Below are 11,417 nucleotides of genomic sequence, written 5' to 3' on the forward strand. Positions count from 1 at the left end.
TGAGGGTCATGTCTCCCTTGAAAGTCTTATACAAACTAAATGTCTCACCTAGAAAAGTGAATAAAGAACACACTGCACAATTGGGGTTGTAATTCCGTGGGGTTCTGGTTCACTGATGGACCCCAGTCCTCCAGGGTTCCCCACAATGCTTATGTGGACTGACCCACCTTGAAGATCTTTTCGTTTCTAACTCTCATTTTGCAGCTTTCCCTTTTCTATAGACAAATCCTAGCAAATCTGTTGTGAGTTCTTTCTTACCACCCTCCCTACCCCTGAAGGCCAGTATGTCTCTGAATAAGTGTTGATCTTGACCAGAAATGGCAGAAGTGAGAGCTGTCATTTACTGGGTGTCTACCCTGGGCAGGCAGCATGCTGAGTGCATTATATACAATAATACTCATGTCTCCACATTGTTTTGAGATGTCTTGGATGGCGGGTGCGCACCACGGAGCATCCCGCTAACTCAGAAGAAGGGAAGCAAAAGACACTGTCTGTATTTCAGAAATACAAGAGATGATGGACCCACACTTCTAATTTTGTCCAAGAACCCGCAAATCACTGATTAAGAATGTCAGACTGAGACAAATAGCATATGATATCACTTATATGTGAAATCTAAAAACATGATACAAATGAACCTATTTACAAAACAGAAATAGACTCACAGTCATAGGAAACAAATTTGTGGTTACCAAAGGGGAAACAGGGGAGATAAATTAGGACTTTGGGACTGACATGTACACACTACTGTATATAAAATAGGTAATCAACAAGGACCTACTGTATAGCACAGGGAACTCTATTCAATATTTTGTAATAACCTATAAGGGAAAAGAATCTGAAAAGGAATATATATATATGTATAGCTGAATCACTGCTGTCCTCCTGAAGCATTATAAATCAACAATACTTCAATTAAAAAATGTATGTAAAAATGTTTTAAAAAGAAGGCCAGACTATGTGTGTCTCTCTAGGTTCCCACAGAATGAGAGGATGGCTTTAGATCAGGTACTCAGCCTTCCCATTCACCCTTTGGGCTTGGCTGGAGTTGGAGGTGAAGCAGCCTTCCAGACCTTCTTACCGAGAAATCTCACTTCCCTTCCTCACTGCTCTGAAATCACTGCCGTGCCCCTCTGACTGCTGCCTTTTGCTTTGCTTTGTCCACACAGGTAACGACACTGACTCAGGAGGTGTCCCAGTTAGGTAAAGACATGAGGGCTGTGATGCAACTTCTAGAACACGTCGTGTCCCCCCAGCAACCCGCTCGGTTTTGCTCTCTGCACACCACCTCTGTGTGTCCCTCCAGCTTACAGACCAGGATGACCTGGAGCACGCACCAACCCTGTCTACACTTGCAAGCAGGTGGAGCCGCTTATACCCAAGCCCAGCTTTGTCACGGGAATGTCACCCCTGACATATGGAGTGTGGATCCCTCCTCTGCGGGGAGCAGCCCCCAGCGAACTGGCGCTTATGAGCAAAATCCCGCAGGTGGTGAACTGTATCATTCTCCGAACCTTGATTATTCACCTGCCCACTACCAGGTTGTCCAAGAAGGTCATCTGCAGTTTTTAAGGTGCATCTCTCCACAGTCAGACACTACGCTGATGCCTCTGCAGTCCATCTCGGCCACTCTCTCGTCCTCTGTCTGCTCCTCCTCAGAAACATCTTTGCACCTGGTTCTCCCAAGCAGATCGGAGGAGGGCAACTTGGGCCAAGGAGCCATGAGTTCCTTCAGTCTGGAAAACCTGCCAGGATCTTGGGACCGAGAAGGAAGGGCATCCATCTCTACTGAACCCTTGGAGAACTTTCCCCTGGAAGTTGTCAAAAGCCCAGCAGAAGTGAAAGATACTAAAGTCATAAACGTATGATATTAGGGCATGTGAGGCAGCCGTCAGTTTCAGCTCCACCACAGCATGACAGCCCTGGTTTGCCTTTCTTGCCTCTGGCAGCGTGAAGACTGGGCAAGGCTGGGAGACCTGTGGAAGAGAGGAGCCAGGGAAAGGCAGAAACACCTCCAGACTGTAGCAGACACTTCCTGGATCCTAGAAACAGAGTAGGAACATTTTCCTGTACAGGCATTAACTTCCTGGTCTGTTTGACAGACTTTGGTAAAAGTCCAAAGACCCTGAGGGTCTGAGCAGCTAGAAGTCCCAGACAAAGAATGTGTGGATTCATTTTGTCCTAGGTGGCTTTTGTGAAGTGCAGCAAAGTTTTTTCCTGAGTGCCTGCGTGTCACTCCTGAACAGTATCCATAGGACTGTGGGCCCTGGGAGTGCACAGTTCCTGCTGATCTATTTCTCAAATGTAGAAGGCAAAGGGACAATTATCACTGCATGTCATCTCCTAGACAATCAGTCACACAGAGCTGGTGGCCAGTGGTCAGCTATTGCACGTTATTTGCCATGTAAATGAATATGTCTTTATTTATCAAAAAAAAAAGAGACGCTATTTTTATATCCTTGGTATGAAATATGTATTTAAACTATTTAAACTATTTATAAAGAAATGAATGTTTTCATTTTGGTAAAAAAAAAAAAAGCTTGCTGTTATAACAAGAAATGCACTACTGTTATGTATAGTAGATCAAAAATTCTTATTCAGAGGATGTAGTTTCGAAAGGAAGCCCCCCCCCCCTTTATCTGCATGCAGTTTGCAACAAATGTATCCTCACGCTTCTGGATTACAGAAGAAGAGTGAGGTCATATTTTATTAATGAAATAAAAACCTGGACTGAGTGTCTGGCATGGTAGGGGGAGGGGGGGAGTCCACCTGGTCTCTGGGGACTCAGGTAACCACCTGAACTGAGGCTGCCCCCTCTGTGCCTGTGTAAATGTCTCTCCTCCAGCCATCTTACTTCGTGGTTCTGGAACCCAAAACTGGTCTGGGGAATATGAGATCGCAACTACATTGCGCTATTTTGGCCTCAAAACGAGGAAGAAAACCTTGGGTGTATCCTTCCTCTATGCTGTTCTTTCAGGAGCGCTTGCATAGACCGGTGAAAATTCCAAAATGAAGCCGAGACTTCAGAGCTCCGATTTTTGAGAGGGATGCCAGCTTGCTTTGGATCAGCACTTTAATTATTTTTCTTTAAAGCTCTCAACATTGCTGTGAGTTATGCAGAGCAGGTGTTTTCATTCTCATTTTGCAGAGGAAAAATAAATAAATCCCCAGCAATTACACAGCTAGGGAGCTAGAGACAGTCTAGAACCTATAGTGCTTTCTACATCTCAACCAATACCCAAATTCAGATGCTGGCGTGGTAATGATGTAAACGCCTTCACTTCAGGTTTATTTTATGTTTAAGAACATTTCATGGCTTATCATCCCAGATGTTCTTAGAAAACATATTGAATTCACATTCTGGAGTCACCCTGTTCTTATTTCCCACCACAAAGCATAAACAATTTGAAAATTGTATTATTAAAAACATGGACACAAAGCAAGACTTCTGGTGTGTGACTCTTATATCCTAAAATTGGCTAGAGTAGCAGAAAGAAAATAAACCTTCTCTAAGAAAAATGGCAACAGTACATGTGTCTGAGGCAGATCACTTAAGACTCGTGTCTTCTATTCCCCTAGGTCCAAAATTCACTCTCCCTACCTAAGTGAATGGGAAAATTGAGGCAAAGGCAACCTGCTGGATTTAATGTATTTATTTGTACTCACCCTTTTTGCTTATCCTGACCTAAGTCATCATTTTAAGTACCATTCAAATAGAACTAATTGGTGTTTGTTCATGATTGTCTTTCTGGCAAACTAGCACTACCATTACTGATGCTAATAATAATGACTGACATTCTGGTTTTTGAGTACTGACTATGTACCAACACGTGTTTAGGAATTAACACATGTTATGTTTCCTTACCTAGTAGTCAAACAATGCTAAAAGTTACTTATTATTATTTTATCCCCATTTTGTAAATGAATAATTGGGACACAGACTCTTTAACTTGCCCAAATCTCACTGTTTTCAGTAATAGCCCCAATACCCCCGTGGCCACTCTGGGTACCCCTCCCTTCATGTCCAAATCCATTCCTGCTGCCTTTTGAAACTGTACTAGTAATTAATTTCCTTTGAAATCCATGAATAAAATAAAATAAAATATTTTTTTAAAGCATACATATGGGATAAAGTAGTCAAGCTCTAAGGATTTGGGAAAGTCGTGGGGAAATGCCTGGAAACATGTCCATATTTTTCCAGCTAGTTACCTTCTTTGTACCTACTCCTGAGAGCTGACTTTAGTGGCTGTAAGAACCAGCTGCCCACCCTGGGCAGGTCTGCAACTGGACAGGAAAGAGCAAGCACCTGGGAGAACTGGGGGTCCCCATTGATTCTTCCAAAATGGCACCTGCCTCATGTGAATCAGCCTCACCTTATTCCTTATTAACCTTTCCCCTCGTCACCATTATGCTGACAAACAGGACTCTCCCATATCCAGAGGAGCTCAGAATGACATGTTTTGGGTTTTTCTTTGTCTGTTTATGTGTGTTGTGATATTATTCTAGGAAATGAGAATTCCAAGTTCTAGGTGTTTGATTTTCTAAACACTGTTGCTATACAAGTAGCAGAGGCCCTTGCTGTCTGCTCAGAGGTACATTTTTGTATCCCTACATTTTCCTCACCTCCCCACTCTCCCCTAAATAAGCAAAACAGAGATCTAGAGGGAAGAGAAACACTTAAGTTATTGGTCAAGTATATTTTCTTGAAAATAATATTGTGGACTAAATTTTTCTGTGTAGTTCTATTTAAGAGAACCAGATAGACAGATTACATAAGACTTTATATTGATACAACGTAAGAAGAAATTTCTGAAAATTAAAGCTACTTACAGATGGAGTTTATTGCCTTAAGAGGTGGTAAAATCAGTAACAAATTGTCCTCTCAGAGGTTGCTTAACTATTTGACAGGAATATTGTTTTCCAGAGGGGCTCTATATTCAGTGTGAAATTAGCAGAATCCCTGCATCAGAATCACATAGGATAATTGTTTGAAATGCAGAAAATCTAACTTAACCCAGTCCCTTTGAATGGGGCCTGGGAATCTACCATTTAGTAAACTCCCTGGGTGACTTGCATGCATTAAAGATTGAGAAATATTGTTCTAGAATCTATAGTAATAAAAGATTGAGTTCTAGCTAATTTATACCTAAGTGGGCTAGCACCTAAATTTTATTAAAGACAGCCCCAGGTCTATAATTGTATAACAGAGACATCGGGTTAACCCTTGTATCGGTTGTTCTAAAATTTTAGTTTGAATAACATATTTCCAGGGGCTTTTATTAAAATAGAGATTTCAAGGCCCTGATGCCTAAGATATGGGCTGGGTCCCAAGTGATTCTGATACAGATGTTCCAGGGAACAAACTCTAGAAACATGGCCCTAAGCAGTGTAATCATCTCAATAATGAAGAGTTAGACCAACTAGACCCAAACCAATTACAGCTGACGATTGCATGCAATACTATTTCCATATAGTTCCTAACACATCGGTGATTTTTTGATGAAAGTAATTGATCATTTTCTCCAAGAGAGCTTTGAACATTCACTCACTATTTCAGCTCTAATGATTGAGTGCGTACTATGTGTCATGCACCAGTACCTCCTGATTTGTTGTGGGTCTCTGGGTTTCATTTGGATTTTCTAGAAGGAAAAAAGTGAAAATGCCATTTGAAGTCTCATAAATGGGTCAGTTCTGCTGGATAGGGAGAAGCATATTTGGATGTGAAGCAAGCCAACTATTTGGCTGGAGAATGACCGTTGCTATGGATGCCCCAGCGTGGAATGGAACTGCTCCTGTCAAGATTATGATTTTATCCAGAACAGTGAAACTAGCTTGTTCCAAATAGTTCCTGCTGAGGCTGCTTCTTCTCATGAAGTGTGTAGTTCCCTTCCTAAGGGTATCCTTATCAGGCATTGCCTTTACAATTTATAATTCTCCAAGTGTCACCTTCCTCAGATCATCGCCGTCACTGACCGTAGAGCCTCAGCACACGCACAGGCTCAATTAAAGGCTGTTCCAAAGACTTCCTTTGCCCACTGCTTTCATCTTATCCAATGACAAATGCTACCAGTAAACAGGATGCTGAGAAAGGAACAAGCATTTTGGCAGAACGCAAATGAGGGTTTGCGTCCAGCCATTTTTTTCCTTGCTCTGGGACCGCAGACAAGTTCTTTAACACTTCTGAGACTCACTTTCTCCATTTGAAAATCGAGGATTAAACTACATCTAACCTGCAGAGACTTTGTAAAGATTTAATGAAGTAATTTATGTGAAAGCACACTGCCTGACATCTGATGAATGCTAAGCAAATGTCAGTTCTCTCCCCTGGCTCTCTTCTACCTCCCCCCCGCCCCCCCCCGCCAGTCTCCCCGTCTCCTTCCCCCACTAATTCCTCCACCCTTCCTTCCCCAGACCTCGCCCCCAGCCTTCTCCCTGGCTCTCCTTTTTCCTCCGTTCTCCCCTCCCTCCCCCTTTCCCTCCCTCCCTCCCGCTCCCTCCTTTCCCCTCCCCTACATGTCCCAGGCTAAATTCTGGAAACTGAGCCCCCTTGGACATTCTTTCTGCATAGGTCAAAATCTAGCTTTTGTACTATGTCCCCGACAATCAACTTCTTCACAGTGTTCACAATCATGTCAACATTTACCTTAAAAAAATATCACTGAGGAGGCACCAGGGGAAAAAATTGCTCTCTGCTCCTGCTATCTTAGCCCCAACCTGTGTGGCTTCTGATTTATTTACCTGAATTTTAGTAATTAAAGCCTTTTTTAAAAAAGACTTTATTAGAATATAGCTGATTTAAAATGCCGTGTTAGTTTCCACTATACAGCCAAGTGTATCAGTTATACATATACATATATCCACCCTTCGTTTAGATTCTTTTCCCATATAGGTCATTACAGAGTATTGAGAAAAGTTCCCTGTGCTAAAGCCTTTTTAAAAACTCTTCACAATTACAGAAAGATCCAAGACATTTATTCACGAATGTGAATATTTTACATAAACATATACTTTTTTTTGCCCATCAATTTCTTTATGGAAGTTTGTGGTTGCTTCATAAATCACACACACACATGAGCCAGGTCCACCACCCTGGGCCACAGAGGACCTGGGCTCTGTCAGCCACAAGCCTCAGAACTTTCTGGCAAGTGGTCTTGCTCTCTTGCCGAGAGCTCCTCGCCTGGAAGCAGAGATGATGAAGTGTTGGCCACTTCATACGGACGCCTTCAAAGACTCCCCTTGGTCTCCCATGGAGATAGTTGGTCCCACCAGAGGAAATAAGCTAAATGTCACTGCCTGCAGCACGTATGAGAGAGGCCATTCCTTGGGGTGTGTCATTCAACAGAGCCCTGAATAAAGAGCTCACAAAAGACCCGAGGACAGCCCAGTGAGGCAGAGACCAGCATGACTGCACCTGCAGTTCCAGGGAATTAAATAGCTGTACATTCTACAAAAAAAGAGCTGGGTGGGCAAAACACATCCTGTGGGCAAAACCAGGCCTTCTCAGACTCCTCCTGCCTCCGGTTTTTTTCCCCTACGGAGATAAGAAGCTGGGAATGAGATGAAGTTAATACTGAATCTAAGGCTCTGATTTTGAGGGGAGGTTTTTTCTTTTCTTTTCTTTCTTTTTTTTTACAGTTGACTTGATAAAAATAGCACATACATGTGATATATTTGAGTACAACAGAAAATAAAAGGGGAGGAAGTGAGACTTAAAAGTGTGTCCGTCTGTGTTTTTCATTTTTGTAAGAAGCCAATATAATCCCTTGAGGGGACCATCCTCGTTTAAGAATTCCCTCTGGGGTAGAGAGTACACTATGCCTTTGGTACTCTTGCTTCCAGTGATGAATTTTCTACCAGGGCTGAAGCCCCTGAACTCCAGCGGGCAGTTTCTTCTTCATGATGGTTCACTTTTCCTGGGGGAGAATTATTTCTGAACTGCTTGTCGGGGTCGTGTTAACCACTGCTGAGGAAGGGGCTCAAACTCAGCCCCATCTCTCAGGGAACACCGAGCCCTCTGAGGGGCTGCAGCTATGTGACCCCCACTCTGAGCATCTTTGGGGTCCCTTGCTGTGACCGGCAGCGATGTCCAGGAGCCCTCAGCTGAAACGTAGATTTCTGAAAATCTCCATAGTAACCCATTGTCCACAATGGGTCCAGATTGTTCCTCCTGCTCTAATCAGGCAACCTGCAGAAAAGAAATCAAATTGCCATCTCTGGTTTCTAGCACCAAAAAGATATTTGAGCCCATCAATTTCTTTATGGAAGTTTGACCTGGATCTCTTAGTATATCTCTGGTTAACTTACCCAAAAACCACATCCACAAGAAAAGGGAACCCTCCTGCACTGTTGGTGGGAATGTAAATTGATACAGTCACTATGGAGAACAGTATGGAGGTTCCTTAAAAAACTAAAAATAGAATTACCATATGACCCAGCAATCCCACTACTGGGCATATACCCTGAGAAAACCGTAATTCAAAAAGAGTCATGTACCAAAATGTTCATTGCAGCTCTATTTACAATAGTCAGGACATGGGAGCAACCTAAGTGTCCATCGACAGATGAATGGATAAAGAAGATGTGGCACATATATACAATGGAATATTACTCAGCCATAAAAAGAAACAAAATTGGGTTATTTGTGGTGAGGTGGGTGGACCTAGAGTCTGTCATACAGAGTGAAGTAACTCAGAAAGAGAAAAACAAATACCATATGCTAACACATATATATGAAATCTTAAAAAAAAACCAAAACATGGTTCTGAAGAACCTAGGGGCAGGACAGGAATAGAGACGCAGACGTAGAGAATGGACTTGAGGACATGGGGAGGGGGAAGGGTAAGCTGGGATGAAGTGAAAGAGTAGCACTGACATATATACACTACCAAATGTAAAATAGATAGCGAGTGGGAAGCAGCTGCATAGCACAGGGAGATCAGCTCAGTGCTTTGTGACCACCTAGAGGGGTGGGATAGGGAGGGTGGGAGGGAGACACAAGAAGGAGGGAATATGGGGATATACGTATATGTGTAGCTGATTCACTTTGTTATACAGCAGAAACTAACACACCATTGTAAAGCAATTATACTTCAATCATGATGTTTAAGAAAAAAAAATCACATCCACAGAACAAGGATAAAAGGGGTAGCATTTCTGACTCTTGGTTCTCAAAGTGTGGTCCATGGAGCAGCTGCAGTAGCTTCATCTGGGAGCTGAATAAAAATGCAAATTTTGGACCCCATCCCAGAGCTACTGAATCAGTGTCTGCATTTTAACAAGATCCTTGGGTGTACAGTTATACTTTTTTGAAAACACTGAGATTAACTTTGGTTCTTGATTCCGGCTACCCATGAGAATCACCTGTACAGCTTTGAAAAACCAGATTCCTAGTCCTGACCTCAAAGATTTTAATTTAGTTTGCCTGAGTTTGTCTGAGTGGGACCCAAGTATTGGTAATATTTAAAACTCCTCAGGTGACTGCAATATGCACCCAGTGTTGAAAACACACTGCTCTGGAGCAGCGGTTCTCAAAATATGGTCCCCTGACCAGAAGCATCAGCATCACCAGGATCTAGTTAGAAATGCAAATTCTCAGTCCCCACCTCAGACGTACAGAGTCAGAAACCCAGGGGATGGACCCCAGTGATCAGTGATGGTTCTGATGCCACTAAAGTCTGAGACTACTGCTCTAGTCTGGACAACAAAGGAACCAGCACAGGATGAAGTAGGTCTTAAGTAGGTGGGAGTTTGACTGTAATAATATATTATTATATATATTAGATGCTTAATAAGATGTGCATCTTATCAACCTTCTTCTAGGAGACTCATCATTTTCTATCTATTTCAAATATTCCTCTATCTTTTAGAACAATACTGATAGACACAGAAAACAAACTTAGGGTTACCAAAGGGGGAAGGGGGAGAGAGGGGGGGAGAGTTTGGGATTAAAATATACACACTACTATGTATAAAATAAATAACCAACAAGGACCTACTGTATAGCACAGGTAACTATATTCAATATCTTCTAATAACATAACGGAAAAGAATCTAAAAAGAATATATATATGTATAACGGAATCACTTTGCTGTACACCTGAAACTAACACAACATTGAAAATCAACTATATTTCAATAAAAATTTTTAAAAGATAGAGAATTTAAAAGAAAAATAAACAAATAAGACCATACTGATAAGACGAACATACCACTTTGTAAATAGAAGGGGCTCCCTCCGTCCCCATCTTTTCTATTTCTACAGTTTAGCCTAGTGACAGCCTTGTGAAAAATTGTATTCCTAGGATAGCATTGGTGCATCTCAGTTTCATAAGGTCTGTCTTGGAAAAAGAATGCTTGTTCACTAGAAGCATGCCCTGGAAGACAGTACGTACCAAGGAAAATCAACCCAATGTCTTTCCTAGTGCTAGTTACAGAGCTTGTTATATATGAAATATATATCAAGCCTTCACATTTCAACACAGAACCAGCTGCATATATAAGCCATAAGAGCAACGTGATGCTGTTTTGATCACATTCACAGAAAACAACTAATAACTTATAATCTGATTGTGGAGAGGTTGTACCTACTGACAGGAAACTATCATACACAAAAGAATGAGAAGGGACTTCCCTGGTGGCACAGTGGCTAAGAATCCGCCTGCCAATGCAGGGGACACGGGTTCGAGCCCTGGTCTGAGAAGATCCCACATGCTGCGGAGCAACTAAGCCTGTGTGCCACAACTACTGAGTCTGCGCTCTAGAGCCCATGAGCCAAAACTACTGAGCCCACGTGCCACAACTACTGAAGCCCTCATGCCTAGAGCCCGTGCTCCACAACAAGAGAAGCCACCACAATGAGAAGCCCGCGCACCAAAACAAAGAGTAGCCCCTGCTCGCTGCAACTAGAGAGAGCCCGTGCGCAGCAACAAAGACCCAACGCAGCCAAAAATAAATTAAGAAAAAGAACGAGAAGACAAAGTTTTCTGTTACCTGAAACTTTCTATGTTCATTCTCATGATGTCTATGTAGCTGCTATGGGAAACCTTTACAGAGAGTCACTTTTTTTTAATGTTTTTTTTATTGTGGTAGAAGTCCCATAATATAAAACACACTATTTTAACCATAGTTAACTGTACAGTTCAGTGGCACTAAGTACATTCACATTGCTGTGCAACTCTCATCATCATCCATCTCCCGAATTTTTCACTTTCCTAAACTAAAACTCTGTTCCCATTAAACACTAACTTCCCATTCCCCCTGCCCACCCCCCCTACCCCCTGGCCCCTGGCATCAACCAATATACTTTCTGACTCTATGAATTTGACTATTCTAGGTACCTCGTCTAAGTGGAATCAAACAGTATTTGCACATAATGCATATTGGAATGCATTTTTAAGGTTAACTTAATATATGTCCTG

General features: G+C 42.3%; 1 protein-coding gene across 1 annotated transcript in view; it reads left to right on the forward strand.

Annotated features, from left to right (window-relative positions):
* KCNH8 (potassium voltage-gated channel subfamily H member 8) overlaps positions 1-1,868 on the forward strand; it is a 398,046-nt gene extending 396,178 nt beyond the window's left edge. Inside the window, exon 16 of the mRNA XM_061193703.1 lies at positions 1,170-1,868. Within this exon, the coding sequence (XP_061049686.1) occupies positions 1,170-1,868 (699 nt within the window). The remainder of the gene's footprint in view (positions 1-1,169) is intronic.
* Positions 1,869-11,417: the final 9,549 nt, after the last annotated feature.

The sequence above is a fragment of the Eubalaena glacialis genome, chromosome 6, assembly GCF_028564815.1.
Source record: "Eubalaena glacialis isolate mEubGla1 chromosome 6, mEubGla1.1.hap2.+ XY, whole genome shotgun sequence".
In the NCBI taxonomy this organism is placed as follows: domain Eukaryota; kingdom Metazoa; phylum Chordata; class Mammalia; order Artiodactyla; family Balaenidae; genus Eubalaena; species Eubalaena glacialis.